Source organism: Talpa occidentalis, unplaced genomic scaffold (assembly GCF_014898055.3).
Source record: "Talpa occidentalis isolate TD23 unplaced genomic scaffold, MPIMG_talOcc4v2.1 talOcc4.2, whole genome shotgun sequence".
In the NCBI taxonomy this organism is placed as follows: domain Eukaryota; kingdom Metazoa; phylum Chordata; class Mammalia; order Eulipotyphla; family Talpidae; genus Talpa; species Talpa occidentalis.
In genome coordinates this window covers 115,868,104-115,886,863 of record NW_023602073.1, presented here as the reverse complement: position 1 = coordinate 115,886,863, position 18,760 = coordinate 115,868,104, and the positions used below count along the sequence as shown (strand labels likewise).

The following is an 18,760-nucleotide window of genomic DNA, read 5'->3' as shown; positions in this document are numbered from 1 at the left end:
ACCATAGAGGTTCACTGGGGCAGCTGCAACATCAGTGGAAGGACTTTCAATCCAGCTCCAAGAAGATCAGAATCTGGAAGAAAATATTTCATAACAGAAATGATATCATGAAACCATGTATCTTAAACTGATGCGTTCAGAAGAATATTTGTGCAAAATCCATTTCAAAGCTTCTTAAGATGTTTCTATCTTCTGATGAGTTTTCTCTTTGTCTTTTACAACATATTCACCCTTCAGGAATCTGAAATATTCATGTCAAAGAGCCTTAAACCAACAGCCAACTTGCCCTCTTAAGAATGTACATAGCTGACTTCATTGCTGGTGGTACAAGGGGTTAAGTCTCAGCACTATGAAGCTATCTGCAACCACTGTAGCATGAGTTAGATCACCGGCCAGGATGCTGACCCACATGGTGCAGAAGCCCTCTCTTGTCTTGCCCGCTGCTTCCCTCAGCAGTGTATTTCAGTAGTTCAACCTGTTCTGTTCCCCACTCCATCTCTGATGAATCCTCTCACCACTATACCCTCCACCTCCCCCCACACACCTCTGGCCTACAGCCCAGCTCTTGTATGCATAAATAAATTAATCTTTAAAAAAATGTTCATGTACTAGAGTATCCTACAACCTGTTTTCTCTCCTTTCATTTCCCACCAAGCCACCAATCTCCCTTGGTCCAATGCCTTGTTTTCCATCTACTGAAAGCAACTTACTTTGATATTCTCAGTGATGTTGAATGCTGGAACTGTTGACAGCTTCAGATGAGGTTTGTTCTCCACGCCATTTTCTCCCTCATTCTGGAGTGGAAGCAACTTTCTTGGCATTGAGTTTATGCTATGAAAGATGACCTATATAACCCAGAGACTGACTTGTTTGTATTCAATAGGCATTCCTTCCTGAATGTGAGAGTCTAGAAAGAGCTAGGCATTAGATTGTCTAACAGTCACATTACAAAAGGAAAAATAAGTGACATTAACTTTAATAATGTATTTCACTTAGACTACCTATCCACAATATATTTCAACATTTAGTTAGCATAAAAATTATTGAGATTCTTTTCTTAACATTACATTTGAAAACTAATGTGTGCTTTATACGTTTCCCCAACACAATGTTAAATTTTCAATGATTACAGTGAAATGTATGTAGTCCTATCAAAATAACAAAATGTGTCATTGTAAAATAATAAAATGTTTAGTGGTATTTAATGGCTTTAGTTTTTGAATGTAAAGTAATTAAAATTAAAATTAATTTAAATTTTATTTCTTCAGCCATACCTTCCACATAATAAGTATTCAATAGTCATACGTGGCTAGTGGATACTGTAATATACAGCACTATTCTATAAACCCAAAGTCAAAAATTTATTGGGTCTTCTTTACCTTGAACATAAAAAAATAATATGAAGGATATAGGTCACAGGAAAGGAAAGAGAAGATGAGATGAAAAGACAAAAAGTAAGGAAAATCAGTGGGAAGGAACCATCAACAATGAACAAAATGCTATCTCCCCACAGAGAGGAGAACCAGAAAAACAAGGCTTCTATGGAAAGGTCTCACAATAATCTCTTGGATCTCATAGAGCAAATTCAGATTCACTCTCGGTGGTGCACATGAGCTATGGTGTACATGAGACTGCCTTACACACAGCCTCCATCCTAACTCACCAAATGGGCAAAACTTCCACCCCTTGTTTCTTCTACAATGACATTATAAGGGTCAGGTCAAAACTCATGTAAATTTAGCCTTGAGAATCATGTATAAACAAACTTTGTTGCTTTTCAGTAATCTTCAACCTTTCCCTCTCAATTATTTTTTGTCTTAAAAGGTATAAAACTAAATGCTCTGGTGACTTTTCTAGGTCCTGTACATATGGGGCCTTCATATGGAAGAAATTAAATTGGTTTTTTTCTTCTATTAATCTGTTTTATCAGAGCAGTCCAAGGAACTTGAACAAGATTAAAAAAGAAGATAAAAGTATTTCTACCCTATGATTTTGGCAACCATGAAGGAACCGTCACTGGCTGAGTCTATTAGTTAATATAACTTAGCAACATTGAGAAATTGTGCTATGAGGAAATGCATGTTACAGAAATAATGAAATATATTCATTAATTTGGCAATCTAAAGAATATTGGTGTAAACAGTTCACAATTGCCTGCATCTTAGTTCTCTCACTGGAAAGCAAAGAACACAAGTAGTTTTAAAAGTTGGGAAAAGGGCTGAGACTACAAAGTGAAGCAATAGAAACACATGAATACACTTACCCGAACCCTGTACATGGATGTGGAACAGATGCAGGCAGAACAGCAGGAGCCTCTTTGGAAGGTGACAAGTAATTGGCGATCCGGTATGATTTTCTCGTACTGTGGAAGGATTTACTCTAAGTTCTTGTTTTTTCAACTGGAGTCACAAACCATTGCTAAATTATGATTAACATTTATTTAATTGAAAATATGTGCATTATCTAAATTTACCTACACGAATAGAAAAAGGATACGGATACAATTTTATTGATAATTTATTATACATTTAGCAATATATAAATGAAAGAATAATCCCATGGAGTACAAAATAGAGTACATACAGAACACATACTGAAATAAATACATGTCCATTTATTAAACTTCTATTTCAGTTTCTTTTTTTTAACGTTTTATTTCACATAATTCTTTTTTTAAAGATTTATTTACTTTTTTTACTTTATTTATTTATTTTATTTTATATAATTCTTACATCTTTTTTCATCTTTGCACAATGTATACATTTTCATTTTGGTTATATTCCCCATACAATTGCACCTCCCCCCTTATTTTGACTCTAGTCCTTCCTTTCCCTCACCCCCCTGCCCCCCCCCCTCCCATAGTGGGTCTCTGGTTTGTAGTTGCTTGTTGATTTTGATTTTTACTTTGTATTGATTAGTCTTTTTCCTGGTCTCCTATTTGGGTTTTCTAAATTCCTGCTATGAGTGAGACCATCTGGTATTTTTTTCTTTCTGACTTATTTTGCTGAGCATGATCCCTTCTAGCTCCATCCATGTTGCTGCAAACTGCATGTGTTTATCTATTTTGATTGCTGATTAATATTCCATTGTGTATATATACCACATTTTCTTGGTCCAGTCATCTATTTTTGGGCATTTGGGTTGTTTCCAAAGCTTAGCTATTGTAAACAGTGCTGCTATAAACATAGGGGTGCAGGTGCCCTTTAGAATTACTGTTTCTGTGTCATTTGGGTAAATACCTAGGAGTGGAATTGCTGGATCATATGGAAGCTCTATGTTTAGTAGTTCAAGAAATCTCCACACAGCTTTCCACAGTGGTTGGACCAGTTTTCACTCCCACCGGCAGTGCAGGAGAGTTCCTTTTTCTCCACAACCTCACCAACATTTGTTGTTGCTAGTTTTTTAAATATGTGCCATTCTCACTGGTGTGAGATGGTATCTCATGGTAGTTTTGATTTGCATTTCCCTGATTACAAGTGATGTTGAACATTTTTTTCATATGCCTGTTGGCCATTTGTATCTCCTCTTTGGAGAAGTTTCTTTTTAGCACTTCTGCCCATTTTTTGACTGCATTACTTTCTTTGATTTTGTTGAGTCTCATCAACTCTTTGTAGATTTTTGTGATCAGTCCTTTATCAGCAGTGTTGGATACAAAAATGTTCTCCCAGTTGGTGGGGTTTCTCTTTGTTTTGGTTATTGTCTCTTTTGCTGTGCAGAAGCTCTTTAATTTGATAGTCCCAGCTGTTGATCTTTGCCTTCACTATCACTGCTTTGGGCGATAAGTCTTTAAAGATGCTACTGAGGTGTATGTCATGTAGTGTTTCACCTATATTTCCTTCTATATATTTTATGGTTTCAGGTCTTATGTCTAGTTCTTTAATCCATTTTGAGTTAGTTTTTGTGCATGATGTGAGGTAGTGGTAAAACTTCATTCTTTTGCATGTAGTGACCCAGTTTTCCCAGCACCATTTATTGAACAAACTTTCTTTGCTCCAGTGCATATTCTTTGCTCCTTTGTCAAAGATGAGTTGACTGTAAATCTGTGGGTTTATTTCCGGATTTTCTATTCAGTTCCATTGGGTCGTGTGTCTGTTCTTGTCTCAATACCATGTAGTTTTGATGATTATGGCTTTGTAGTATAGTTTGAAATCTGGGCAAGTGATGCCTCCATTCCCTTCTTTTTTTTTTCAGGAGGGCTTTGGCTATTTGAGGTTTTTGGTGGCTCCATATGAATTTCATAAATATTTGTTCTATTTCTTTGAAGAGTATCTTTGAAATTTTAATTGAAATAACATTGAATCTGTAAATTGCTTTTGGCAGGATGGCCATTTTGATAATGTTAATTCTTTCAATCCATGAGCAGGGATGTCTTTCCATTTCTTTGTGTCTTCTTTTATTTCTTTTAATAGTGTTTTATAGTTTTCTTTGTATAGGTCCTTTACCTCTTTTCTTAGGTTTATTCCCATGTATTTGATTTTTTGTGTTTCAATAATAAAATGGATGATTTTTTTGGTTTCTTCTTCAGATTTATTGTTTGTGTATAGGAAGGCTACTGATTTTTTTGTGTTGATTTCGTATCCTGCCACATTACTAAACGGTTTGATTAGTTTAATTAGATTTCTGTGGAGTTTTTGGGGTTCTCTATGTATATTATCATATCATCTGAGAGTAGTGATAGTTTGCCTTCTTCCTTACCTGTTTGGATTCCATGTATGTCTTTCTCTTGTCTTATTGCTCTGGCCAGGACTTCCAGTATTATATTGAAAAGCTGTGGTGAGAGTGGACATCCTTGTCTTGTTCCGGATCTTAATGGAAATGCTTTCAGATTTTCACCATTGAGAGTGATATTGGCTGTGGGCTTGTTACATATATGGCCTTTGATGATGTTGAGGTATGTTCCTTGTATCCCAAGAATTTCAAGGGCCTTTATCATAAATGGGTGTTGTACTTTGTTGAAAGCTTTCTCAGCATCTATTATCATACAGTTTTTATATTTCTTTTTGTTGATGTGTTGGATTACATTGATTGATATTCAGATGTTGAACCATCCTTGTGTCCCTGGAATGAATCCTACTTGGTCATGGTGAATTATCTTATGAACACATTGTTGGATTCTGATAGCTAAAATTTTATTGAGGATTTTTGCACTGTTCATCGGAGAGATTAGCCTGTAGTTTTCTTTTTTTATGTTGTTCTTGTTTGGTTTTGGTATTAGTTCCTGTGTTTATACATGCTTCTCAAGGCTAAATTTACACAACAAGAATTGACCTGACCTTTATAATGTCATTGTAGAAGAAACAAGGGGTGAAAGTTTTGCCCATTTGGTTAGTTAGGATGGAGGCTGTGTGTAAGGCAGCCTCTGATAGCTCATGTACACCACTGGGCTACATGCTGAACACATGCACCTGGCACTTGACAACCGACTGCTGAAATGGGAGAGACAGCCAGTTGTGCACCTGTGGGAAACAGTGCTGTAAGGGGTTCCTGTGAAATGTTGGCTTGTGGTTAGAATGTGTTTGGTATTTTCCCTTCCTTCTCAATTTTTTGAAAGAATTTGTGAAGGATAGGCACTAATTGGTTTCTGAATGTTTGGTAGAATTCATTTGTAAATCCATCTGGTCCTGGGCTTTCGTTTGTGAGAAGGGTTTTATTACCATTTCAATTTCACTGCTTGTAATTGGTCTGTTTAGGTGTTCTATGTCTTCTTTATCTAGCCTTTTCTGTTGTGATTTCTCCTCTTTCATTTGTGATCCTATTTATTTGTGTTTTCTCCCGTTTTTCCTTTGTGCGCCTGGCTAGAGGTTTGTCTTTTTTATTTTTATTTTTTTGAAGAACCAACTTTTGATTTCATTGATCTTTTGGATTGTTTTTTTAGTTTCTATTTCATTTATTTCTGCTTTGATTTTTATTATTTCTTTTCTTCTTCTGGTTTTTGGGTTTTGTTGTGCCTTTTGAAGTTCTTTGAGCTTTGAGATTAGGTTGTTTGAGTTCTTTCTTGTTTCTTGATGTGAGCCTCTATTGTTATATATTTTCCTCTTATTAGTGCTTTTGCTGCATCCCACACATTTAGGAAATTGGTGTCCTCCTTGTATTCAAGTCAAAGTATTTTTCATTTCTTCTTTGATCTCCTCATTATTCCAATGGTCTTCCAGTAGTGTGGGTTTAAAATTCCATGAAATAGGAGAGTTCCTTTCCTTCTTTTTATGGTTTATTTCTAGTTTGATGCCTTCATGGTCAGAGAAGATGGTTGGTATGATTTCAATCTTGGTGTACCTGTTGATGTTTGTCTTGTGTCCCAGTCTGTGATAGATCCTGAAGAATGATCCATGTGTGCTTGAGAAAAATGTGTACTCAGCTTTTTGGGGATTTAGTGTTCTATAGATGTCTGTTAAGCCCATGAGCTGTAGATCCTCATTTAGAGCTTTAGATCCTTATTTAGAGCTTTAGTGTCCTTATTTTTTTGACTCGTTGATCTATCCATTGTTGATAGTGGTGTGTTGAAGTCTCCTACTACATATGTGTTTTCTCTGATGTCTGTTTTCAGAGATGATAATAGTTGTCTGATATATTTTGGTGCTCCTTCATTTGGTGAGCATATGTTAATGAGTGTTATTTCTTCTTGAAGTATTGTCCCCTTGATCATAATGTAGTGACCACTGGGGTCTCTTTTTACCTTTTTGACTTTGAAATCTGTTTTATCTGATAAAAGTAAAGCTGTTCCTGCCTTCTTTTTCGGTCCATTTGCTTGTAGGATTGTTTTCTATCCTTTAACTTTGAGTCTATTTTTATCTTTCGTAGTTAAGTGAGTTTCCTGGAGACAGCAAAAGATTGGGTTTTGTTTCTTAAACCAGCCTGTGATTCTATGTCTTTTTATTGAAGAGTATAGCCTGTTTACATTTAGGGTTAATATTGATATGTTAGTGTCTGTATTTGCCATTATGTTTGACTTTTCTCTGGTTTATTTATTTTAGTAATTTTTTTTTGTCTTGTTTCATTCTTATTCACCCCTTTGTTATTTCTGGCTTTAGGACTCCTTGTAGTATTTATTGGAGTGGGATTTTAGTTGTAATGAAATTCTGGATTTTCTGTTTGTCTGGGAAGGTCCTTATTCTTTCTTCATAGAGGAAGGAAAGCTTTGAATAATAGAGTATTCTTGGTTGGCATTTGTTGTCTTGGAGTCTGTTGACTATGTCTCTCCACTCTCTCCTGGCCCATAGTGTTTCTTCAGAGAAGTATGATGTCAGCCTGATTAGTTTTCTTTGTGTATTATCTGTTTCTTCCCTCTTGCCATCTTCATTATTTTTTCCTTGTCTCGAGTTCTTGGGAGCTTTACTATTATGTGTCTTACTGTATTTTTCCTTTCATCATGGAAATTTAGTGTTCTTCTTGCTTCTTGTATGTCTATTCTCAGCTCCTTCTTCATGTTTGGGAAGTTCTCTGCAATTATTTCCTTGAATATTTTCTCTGTTCTTATGTCTCTCCTTCTGGGATTTCCATAACTCTTATATTTCCTTTCCTCATGGAGTCAGATAGTTTCTGAAGTCTTTCTTCATTCTTTTTCATTCATATTTCTCTTTCCTTTTCTGTTTTGGTTCTTTTTATTTCTGTGTCTTCGAGAGTGCTTATTCGTTCTTCCATTTCATTTATTCTGATCTCACTGCTTTTCCCAGAGTTCTTTAGCTCTTCCATTAATCCTTTGATCTCCTACATTTCTTTCATTACCCTCTTTAGGGACTCAGTTTCATTCTTCTGATCAATGATTATTTTTCCCTTAATATTGTTTTTCTTAATGACTTCTGTCAGTTTTTTAATCATGGCAATTTTAAATTCTCTTTCTGGAAGGCTCAGAAGTTCTTCCAAGTCACTGTTGTTGCAATTTGGTGGGTGATTTTTATTTTGTGGTGTGTCTTCTCCCTGAGGATTTGCTTGGTTGCTGGTGTTTTTTTTTCTCCCTGCTGCTTGTTTTCTAATTTGTCTATGCGTTGGGACACTGTGTCCCTGCTACTGGCCAGCATCTTTTTGGTGTGCTCTTTCTGGGATATCGGAAACTGGTGGTCCAATCGAGTCAAATACTGTTATGCCAGAAGTCCCGTGGGGCAGTGGTACTACGAATATGTTAATGGTCACTGTCACAGTATATCTCCTCCTTCTGTATTTGTTTAATTCCAGAGTTGTGTCATGAAGTCCCACAGACTGCCCTGGAGGTGGCATGGCTAGATTGCTCGCTGGGCTCCAAATTGCTGGATCCCCCTCTGAGCTCCAACTCCCTGCCAGATGTACCTGGCTTGTGGGGGCCTTCAGCTCACCTCTGGCTGTGGGGGCAGCCCTCTCCCAGATCCGGGCAGTTTTTGTTGAGGCAAAGGTCCTATTCTAACATGGCAAGTCAGAAGCACACTTTCTTGCCCCAAGGTCTGCCCAAGCTATGGCTGCCTTCTCCCTCTCTGGGCTCCGAATGCTGGCTGGAAGGGACCTGGCTTGGTGGGGGGTGGCTTCCCAGCTCACCTCTGGCTGCAGGGCCGCCCTCTCCCAGTTTCAAGCAGTTTTTGTTGAGGCAAAAGTTCCTATTCTAAAATGGCGAGTGGGAAGCACACTTTCCTGCACCCACAGTGTACCCTGGCTGTGGCTACCGCTCCCCTTCTGGGCTCTGACTGCTGGCCAGAAGGGGCCTGGCATGGGGAGGCTTCCCAGCTCATGTCTGGCTGCGGGGGCAGCCTTCTCCCAGTATCAAGCAGTTTTTGTTGAGTGGAGGTCCTTATTCTAAAATGGCGAGTCGGAAGCACTACTTCACTTTCTCTTTGAAAGCGCTTTTTTTGGGCAGTCAGATTTAGTAGCTGTGGCTCTTCTGACATCCTGCTTGGAGAATATAGTCTGGATGTAGAATTCTGGAAGTCAGATTGGGTAAGAAGACTGGAGAAATGAAAATTCACTATGTATATGTCAGCAAATGAACATTTGTTTAACATAGTGTGCCTGCCCTCAACTATGCCTAATGTCCTTTCATTCAGAAAACTTTTTGGAAAATTACATCTGAGTCTAAAACTCCAATTTAAAAATTTGTTTATCTCTTTACAGGGTAGGAAAAAGCTATTGCCCAATTACTTGGAATAGGGTCAGAGTTCTGAGGGACCAATTCTTAAACAAGTTTTCAACCAATCCTGTTCTGCGGTCCACCTCCAGTCTCATTTCCAGAAGACACTAGTGCTACTAATTCCTGAGTCTTTTATAGATTTCATGATCCAAATCATATTACTTTTCTTTCTCCTAGCTTGAGATTCATATTCCTCGGATATATCAGGAAAATTATAATTTACTATCTGAAATCCAAATTCCAAAACTTGTGCCTTTTCCTTCTCTCCTACTTTCTAGTTGCTTTATACCACTAAAAAAGATACCTTTGGAGAAAACACATATAAATAGAATTATAAATGAAAGAGGAGAAATCACAACAGACTCAGTAGAAATCAAAAGAATAATCAGAGATTACTATGAATACTTACACGTGAACAAATTTAACAACCTAGAAGAGATGGACAAATTCCTAAAATGATATAATCTTCCAAAGTTGGACAGAGAAGAAATAGAACAACTAAACAGACCAATTAAAAGCAGCAAAATTGAAGCAGTAATCAAAGCACTCACAAAAACAAAAGCCCAGACCCAGACAGCTTCACAAATGAATTCTACCAAACGTTCAGCAGTGAATTAGTGCCTATACTACACAAACTCTTTCAAAAAATTGAAAAAGAAGGAATACTACCAAATACGTTCTACAAAGCCAACATTACACTAATACCAAAACCAAACAAAGACAGCACAAAAAAAGAAAATTACAGGCCAATCTCCCCAATGAGATTAATGCAAAAATCTGATTTTTGCAACACTGATGCGAAAATCCTCAACAAAATCCTTGCCAAACAGAATCCAACAATGCATCCATAAGAAAATTCACCACAACTAATTAGGATTTATTCCAGGGACACAAGGCTGGTTCAACATCTGAATCAATCAATGTAATCCAACACATCAACAAAAAGAAATATAAAAACCATATGATAATATACATAGATATTGAGAAAGCATTCGACAAAGTACAACACCCATTTATGATAAAGGCCCTTGAAATTCTTGGGATACAAGGAACATACCTCAACATCATAAAGGCCATTTATGACAAGCCCACAGCCAATATCATTCTCAATGGTGAAAAGCTGAAAGCATTCCCATTAAGATCTGGAACAAGACAAGGATGTCCACTCTCACCACTGCTTTTCAATATAATACTGGAAGTCCTAGCCAGAGCAATGAAAAGAGAAAGATGTACATTGAATTCAGATAGGCAAGGAAGAAGGCAAATTATCACTATTTGCAGATGATATGATAATATACATAGAGAACCAAAAAAACTCCACAGAAAAACTAATTAAACAACTCAATCAGTTTAGTGAAGTGGCAGGATACAAAATCAACACACAAAAATCAGTAGCCTTCCTATACACAAACAATAAATCTAAAGAAGAAATCAAGAAAACCATTCCTTTTATTATTAAAACAAAAAAATCAAATACTTGGGAATATACCTAACAAAAGAAGTAAAGGCCCTATACAAAGAAAACTATAAAACACTGTTAAAAGAAATAGAAGTAGACAAAAAGAAATGGAAAGACATTCCCTGCTTGTGGATTGGAAGAAATAACATTATCAAAATGGCCCTCCTTCCAAAAGCAATTTACAGATTCAATGCTATTCCAATTAAAATTTCAAAGATATTCTTCAAAGAAATAGAACAAATATTGGTGAAATTCATATGGAGCCATCAAAAACCCCAAATAGCCAAAGCCCTCCTGAAAAAAAAAAAAGAAGGGAATGGAGGCATCACTTGCCCAGATTTCAAACTATACTACAAAGCCATAATCATCAAAACTGCATGGTATTGGACCCAGAATAGACACATGGACCAATGAAACTGAATAGAAAACCCATAAATAAACCCACAGAACTATGGTCAACTAATCTTTGACAAAGGAGCAAAGAATATGCACTGGAGCAAAGAAAGTTTGTTCAATAAATGGTGCTGGGAAAACTGGGTCACTACATGCAAAAGAATGAAGCTTGACTACTGCATCACACCATGCACACAAATCAACTCAAAATGGATTGAAGAACTAGACATAAGACCTGAAACTGTAAAATATATAGAAGGAAATATAGGCGAAACACTACATGACATGTACCTCAAAGACATCTTTACAGACACATCACCCAAAGCAGTGATAGTGAAGGCAAAGATCAACCGCTGGGACTATCAAATTAAAGAGTTTCTGCACAGCAAGAGAGACAATAACCAAAACAAAGAGAAACCCCACCGACTGGGAGAAAATTTTTGCACCCAACAATAATGATAAAGGACTGATCACAAAAATCTACAAAGAGCTGATGAGACTCAACAAAAACAAATAAAATAATCCAGTCAAAAGATGGGCAGAAGAGGGCCACACCTGGTGGCACAGCGGTTGAAGCTGGGCTGCAAAGCTGCCCACAGCCTCTGCAATGCCAGTTCAAACCCCGGCCGCTGGCGAGGGTCCCACATGGCGTGACAGACCTCTCCTGCCACACACACTGCTCCCCTCAGCAGTGTATTTCGTCAGTCTATCTGTTCTGTTTCCCACTCTAGTGAATTCTCTCACCCTCCCATGCTTCTGACTGTACCCAGTGCTTGTATAAATCAATCTTTTTTTTTAAGATTTATTTATTTATTTATACAAGCACTGCGTACAGTCAGAAGCACGGGAGAGTGAGAGAATTCGCCAGAGCCAGAGGGGAGAGCAGAGCAGGCAGACTGACGAAGTACACTGCTGAGGGGAGCAGCGGGTGGCAGGAGAGGTCTGCTCGCCATGTGGGACCCTCGCCCGGTGGCCGGGGATCGAACCAGCTCTGCAGAGGCTGTGGGCAGCTTCGCAGCCCAGCGCTCAACCACTGCGCCACTAGGGGAGGCCCTAAATCTTAAAAAAAAAAAAAAAAAAAAAAAAAAAAACTCCTTAAAAAAAAAATGGGCAGAAGAGCTAAAAAGAAACTTCTCCAAAGAGGAAATACAAATGACCAGCAGGCATATGAAAAAATGTTCAACTTCACTTGCAATCAGAGAAATGCAAATCAAAACTACAGTGAGATACCATCTCACATCAGTGAGAATGGTGCATATTAAAAAACTAGCAACAACAAATGTTGGCCAGGATGTGGAGAGAAAGGAACTCTCCTCCACTACTGGTGGGAATGCAAACTGGTCCAACCACTATGGAGAGCTGTGTGGAGATTCCTCAACCTACTAAAGATAGAGCTTCCATATGATCCAGCAATTCCACTCCTAGGTATTTACCTAAAGGGCACAGAAACATCAATTCCAAAGAGCACCAAAACCCCTATGTTTATAGCAGCACAATTTATAATAGCCAAGCTTTGGAAACAACCCAAATGCCCAAAAATAGATGACTGGATCAAGAAGATGTGGTTCATATACACAGTGGAATATTACTCAGCACTCAAAAAAGATAAACACATGCAATTTGCAGCAACATGGATGGAGCTGGAAGGGATCATGCTCAGCGAAATAAGCCAGAAAGAAAAAGAAAAATACCGGGTGATCTCACTCATAGCAGGAATCTAGAAAACCTAAATATGGACCAGGAAAAAGAATAACTATAATAAAAAAAATATAAAAATCAACAAACAGCTATGAACCAGAGACACTCTTAGAGGTGGGGGAGAAAGGAGGGATTGGGGTCAAAATCAGGGTTGCAATTGTATGGGGAATATAAAAATAAAAATAAAAAAAAGATCCCATTGTTTTTGTTTTTATTGTGGCTTATACTTTCAATCCAATAATTTCAGCCAGACACTGGGATAATAACAGAAAAGATAATCATTTGATAGAAAACTTGTAACTGAACTTTCATGTTTAATTGGTATGGTAGAGAGGCCACAAAGCTTGATTAAATTAGAAGTTATATATTGGATAATACTGAAAATTAAGGCTGGATAGCCTGGAATGGGAAACAGGAAGAGGTTAAGGACTTTGAGTGACAGTGCTATGGACTAATATTTGTGTCCCCTCCAATCTAATCCCAGTGTGATGATATTTGGGGATGGGGCCTTTGGGAAGTGTTTAGGTCATGAGGAGAGAGCCCTCATAAATGGGAATAGTGCCTTGTAAAAGAGGCTCCACAGAGACCTCTCACCCCTGCCACCTTCTGTAATTACAATGAAAAGACAACCATCTAGGAAACAGGGCCTTGGCCGACGTCACCTTGACCTTGGTCTTCCCAGCCTCCAAAGTGGTGAGAAATAAATTTCTGCTGTTTATAAACTACCCAGTCTATGGCATTTCATTATTGCTTAGTTCCCTGAAGGGACTAAGAGAGACAGGCAAGGGGAGTTATACCTGGTAATTAAGCCAAGTACCATGATAAGCATGATGTATATTGTTTTTTTAAAAAACACACAAAAAGTACCATAACTTGGGGGATGAACAAGAATGACAATCTAATATCCGCTGATATCCTCAAATCAAGAAACAGAATTTTTTCTAGAGAAATTGTCATTCTCATTAAATTAATTGCATCCTTTCCATCAACAAATTGCATAATGACTAACTTCCTAAGCTACCTTGAATATCTCTACTTTTTCCATTTTCATCATCATCAACCCAGTTCAAATTTCACTCTTACCTATTTCCACTGCCTCCTGGTTAGTCTCTCCATTGTGCCTTGGTTTTCTCTCTTCCCTCACTATCCCTTCCCCACAGGAAAAGCAGATCAATCTTCCTAAAATGTTCATAGGATGAAAACCAATATCCCATCATGACCATTTGTCTCTTGCTCCGTTTCCAGTCACCTTTAAATCTTCCTACTTACTTACTGTCCCACATACTGTCCCTAATATGCTCTACCCTACAGACATTAGCTTTTCATAGTCTTCCCCAACCTCCTTTTACCTTTAAGTGAACCAGGTCACAATTTCTATTTCTATATTTATTTGTACATCATGGGTTTCATCTGACATCCCCACATTATGCTGTGTGATGACTACACGGGAATTCATAAGAGTATCCTTTCTCTTTGGGGCATATTTGAAATTTACTGTAATAAAAATCTTTAAAATTTCCCTTGATGCTACAAACTAAAAATAATAGGTTTTGCCTGTAATTATCTCTAATTAGTTTTTCAATGTTTAAAAAATATTCATGATTAATTTTCCTATTTTTGTTTAGTAACAACTTTGAAGCCACAAAATGCCAGGTAAAATTCTAAATTTTTATTTCAAATATAAACTTATGTTTCCAGGGTTTGGAAGCCTTAAAAAAGAAAGCAGTCATCAACAAAACAGAATTTTTTTCAAATGAAGCTCAAAAGAACTTTTTTCCCATTCATTCATAAGGTCATACAGTGTTGTCTTAAAATTTTGCCTCTCCAACATTAAAAGTAGAAGCCACTTCACCCTTCCTTCTCGTGTTAACATGTTTGTGCAACATGCTATAGTATGGCTCCTTTGAATTCAAAGTATAGAGTGGTGAAATATTCTTCCAGTCTTCAGCACTTGGGGTCTGGTGATGTGGACGTGAGCCCTTAAAGAAACATTTAACATTCTCATTTGCCAAATCAGCTGCATTCTCTCTGGCTTCTTTTATAAGGCTCTTCTGCTCCTCAATCACATACTCGGTGCTAAATTTCAGCTGCATAAAACTAACTGGAGATCTGCAATAGGTAATAGATGTACCAATCATAAGAATAATGCAAACCACAGCTATCAGAATCCAGCCAGCCACCTTCGGAAAACAAAACAGAATAGCAGTTTAGTTATACTATATAAAAAGTTTGAGTCCACAGTTAATTGTGTCTTAATCCCTTAAGAAAAAGGAGTGGCAAGACTTCTAGAACACTTTTCTTTGTACAGCTGCTTGCTGGATGAATCAATTCTATTCCAAGTCATTGCAAAACCCCAGGGAGACCTGGAACTCAAAATATGCACTTTTGGCAAACCCAGTGAAACAAGCATTGTGGTTCAAAATCTCACAAACAGGGAATGCAAACTGGTCCAACCACTATGGAAAGCTGTCTGGAGTTTTCTCAGCCTACTAAAAATGGAGCTACCATACAACCCGGCAATTCCACTACTAGGGATCTACCCAAAGGACACAAAAACATTGATTCAAAAGAACACCTATACCCCTATTTTTATTGCAGCACTATTTACAATAGGTAAAACCTGGAAACAACCCAAATGCCCCAAAATAATGACTGGATCAAGAATATGTGGCATATATACACAATGGAATATTATTCAGCAATCAAAACAGATAAACTCATGCCATTCCCAGCAACATGGATGGAGCTAGAAGGAATTATGCTCAGTGAAATAAGCCAGAAGGAAAAAGAAAAATATTGGATGGTTTCACTTATAACAGGAATATAGGGAAACCAAGTAAGACATCAGTGTAAAAAATAATAACAGTACGAAACACAACAAAGCAAAAATGACAATTATAAATCAGAGACATCCTGCAGGGGAGGAGGAGGGACAGGGATCAGAGGAAGGGAGGGAGGAGCACAGGGGACTGTGGTGATGGTGCGTGGGTGCCTTGGGGAAGGAAATTCTATGGGGACTCAATCTGAGGGGTTGTGGGAAGCAAACATTGTTTAAAAAATAAATAATAATAATAAAATCCCACAAGCAGTGAGGGACGGTGGCTTTACACACAGACCACTTTACTGTAATAATTCTGCCTTCTAGCTGACTCCTGTATTCTCTCTAAAGGGTGGCTGTGAGAAGATACAGGAGGCAAAGTGTAGGGCTGCTCACACCCCCCTCCCCTAAGCTCTGTCCCTTGAAGTGGTAATCTACAACACTTTTAAGCTCACAGAAACCATTTAGGGGTCCTTAAGGCCAGTTAAAGAACAAAGAAGACTTCTAGAGCTGCTGGATTCCAGCTCAGACAGGGGCCCGGTTTCCACTAGGAGGAGATGGCCAATGAAGTGGAGGGATGAGAGGAGGAGGGAGTGAGGTAGATGAGGTAGTGAGGAAACACTGACACTTGATCAGAGTGAGGATATCTCCCGCTGATAGCCTCAGCAGGGCTTTATTTATAGATCAGAAATTATTTGATCATTACATGATGCGATCATGATTGATTTTACTTTTACATTGTTTCAGAAATTATTAATGATCATTAATAGTGCACAGTCCTTTCTTAATTTTCCTAGTCTATGATTAATATGGTCACTTGGTTATATATTTTCCTCGGTGATGTATGTTATTCAGAAAATAGAAACAGGTGCTATATGCAACGTGATTTATATGTTCAAGCAAGGTAACTGAAAGAAAGCTAAGCAGGCACTGCAAAATCAAGGGTGGCTTCCTATTTGCTATATAGAACCAAAGGGTCCCCGTGCCATGGGAACAGTATGTGATGTGTTTCTTTCCTGCCAGTTCACCTCCCGGGGCACCTCAGGGCCTTCTCTAGTGGGGACTTTTGCCCGACTCAGTTCCATCAGTTCTATCAAGCGTGGCTTGTTAAAAAAAACTCAGTGTTACTGATAGTAACTGAATTACAAATTGGAGGAAGTGGAGAATTACTGGGAATTATTTGATTATCAATCATGTTGAAAGGTACATTTCTCACACTACTGAAGTGTGCATTACTGGCACTAATGCCAACACTCATTGTGTTATTCTAAAGCTTATAGAAAATTTCCATGATTTCAAGAACTGCCACAAACAAATGAAAGGAAGTAGCAGGAGCCAGCTATGGAGTTTTCTGACTTTTCAGAAATTTCCCCCATGCCCGGACCTTGTCAGACAGCGTGAGTAGCATGGCCCACGCCACAGAGCGAAAATGTCACCAGCTAACTAGACCAGTTATATCCCCTGCACCAGATGCCCCTTATGCCTTCTTTACATACTCTTTCAAATGGCAGCAGAGGGGAAGGCATTCCAAGAATGCCTTGCTCTGCCATGCACTCAGCTACCTGGAATAAAACTTCTTTTGCAATAATACCCAGCGGTTCAGTCTTTGGCTTTCTGAGCCCCTAGCCACTACCCAGCTCAGGTGATAAGAAAAGGACTTAACGGGCTCTCTGGCACAGCCTCACTACACAGGTACCTTTCCTCCTTTTCCTTCATTTCATTTAAATGTTCACCTTTGGACTCAGTAGAAGCAAGTAACTGTCCGAATTTGTCTTCAGGTGCCTTATACCTGGAGAAAAGGCACCGATTCTGCCTTACAGGTCAGCCTCGCACCCAATTTCCTGAAGCCCATCTCCTCCACTCCTCCCGCCCGCTCAGCGCCAGCTCCGACCTGCGATTGGGCCTGGAGCGCCTTCAGGAGGTCCGGCTCTAGGTTCCGCAGACAGGGCAACTTGGGCATCAACCTGGAGCAGTTTTCATAGCGGTCAAGGCACAAGCGCCTTGCTAAGGAGGGGATCCCGCTGGCGGAGCACTCGTAGAAAGTGCCCCCGAGCAGCCCCACAGCCACCCACGAAAGGGGGGCAACCAAGGAGGTGGCGCTGATCCACAGGAACTCCTTCCAGCTCTGGCTCCCACAGGTGCACAACTGGCTGCAGTCCTGCCTGCAGCAGCCGGTCGTCAGGCGCCAGGTGCTTGTGTTCAGCACGTAGCCCAGGAGGAAGAGCGCCAGCCCAGGCACCAAAAGGAAAACCATTCCATAGGGCAGGTTCCAGGTGGGGTGGCAGGGGCACTGGAACACTGCCGTGGAGAAGATGCGCTCTCCGCCTGCGGTCAGCAGGCTCACCAAGCCATAGCCCAGCTTGCTGCCATGCTTGAGCTGTAGGTCCAGCAATGTGGGAAACTTCTCCAGGATGGTCTTAACCAAGGTTGCCATTTCAAGTCAGCCCTGGGTGCTTCTGCCTCTTTGCTGCTTCAGCAGTAGTTTGGATGGACTGGAGTCTGGGACTTCCTGTTCTTAGCAAAAAAGCAATTTTCTAAAAGAGAAGAGGGCGTCACCAGGTTTTGATTTCTTTTTTGCAAACAAATCAGCTCTGGCAGACAGACAGATTCAAGGACACACCCTTGACTCTCCAAGTAGCCACCCATTCTTAGAAGAAGATAACACAGGTGTCCTTTATAAGGTGGAGGCCAGGGCACAGATGGGGTATAGGGGTGTAACTTGAAACTGCTGCCACCTGCATCCCAGGAGCTGGCTCTGATGGTTTGCAGGGGCCTTGATAAGCAGCGTTGAAAGAACAACCAGTTTTGAGAGAGAAAAAACTTCTTTGGAAAGCAACTTCATCTCCGCATTCTCCACCTCCCTCCAAGGCTGGACCCCATCCTATAAAACTTGCCCTTATCCCCCAACAGGTGCAACTTCTCCAACCCACATGGGGGTTGGAAAACCTCACCCAGGAGCACAATAAACTTCTTGCCTGTGAGAAACTTAGCCTGGCTTTCCTTTTCTTTACCATGCCAATCCTTTCATGTGGTGCCAAAACCTGAGAACCCGTGTCCCCTGGCGCTGGGGCCAGTTTCCCGTCCCTGGAGCCTCTCCTATCCAGTGCAGATGCCTCACATCCATCAGCGGCCTTGATTCACACAACAATCACAATTTGAAACCCTTCCTTTGCTATCTCCTATTCTCCTGATTTTCCTGATTTTGACCTGTTATAAAAAAAAAAAAAAAAAACAAGGGAAAATGTGGGAGCTTGTATTATTGTGTGCCTCAACTATTCTGTGTGTTTGCCTCGATTATCCTTTG

At 39.3% G+C, this 18,760-nt stretch overlaps 1 protein-coding gene across 3 annotated transcripts; it reads right to left on the bottom strand.

The window, feature by feature from the left end:
- Positions 1–35: 35 nt before the first annotated feature.
- On the bottom strand, positions 36–18,258 carry LOC119252809 (calcium homeostasis modulator protein 6-like). Of its 3 annotated transcripts, XM_037520276.2 has the most exons (4): positions 17,348–18,258; positions 2,264–2,362; positions 711–845; positions 36–73 (listed from the first exon to the last, which is right to left on the bottom strand). In XM_037520276.2, the coding sequence occupies exons 1-4, from the start codon at positions 17,888–17,890 to the stop codon at positions 47–49; spliced, it is 804 nt and encodes a 267-aa protein (XP_037376173.1). In that variant the 5' UTR covers positions 17,891–18,258; the 3' UTR covers positions 36–46. The 3 variants fall into 3 exon arrangements, 2 of the variants coding, with proteins under 2 accessions (XP_037376173.1, XP_037376172.1); XM_037520275.2 differs by lacking the exons at positions 36–73; positions 711–845; positions 2,264–2,362 and adding an exon at positions 14,293–14,818 and having other exon boundaries at positions 17,348–18,247; XR_005126920.2 differs by lacking the exons at positions 36–73; positions 711–845; positions 2,264–2,362 and adding an exon at positions 14,784–14,818 and having other exon boundaries at positions 17,190–18,251.
- Between the last annotated feature and the right edge of the window lie 502 nt (positions 18,259–18,760).

What these genes read in the sequence shown, in the direction of transcription:
- LOC119252809 (XM_037520275.2), bottom strand. Translation starts at nt 17,890, where the DNA reads ATGGCAACCTTGGTTAAGACCATCCTGGAGAAGTTTCCCACATTGCTG. An exon ending in CGCTCCAGGCCCAATCGCAG is followed by an intron (nt 14,819 to 17,347) that starts GTCGGAGCTGGC and finishes TGTTTTCCGAAG; the next exon opens with GTGGCTGGCTGGATTCTGAT.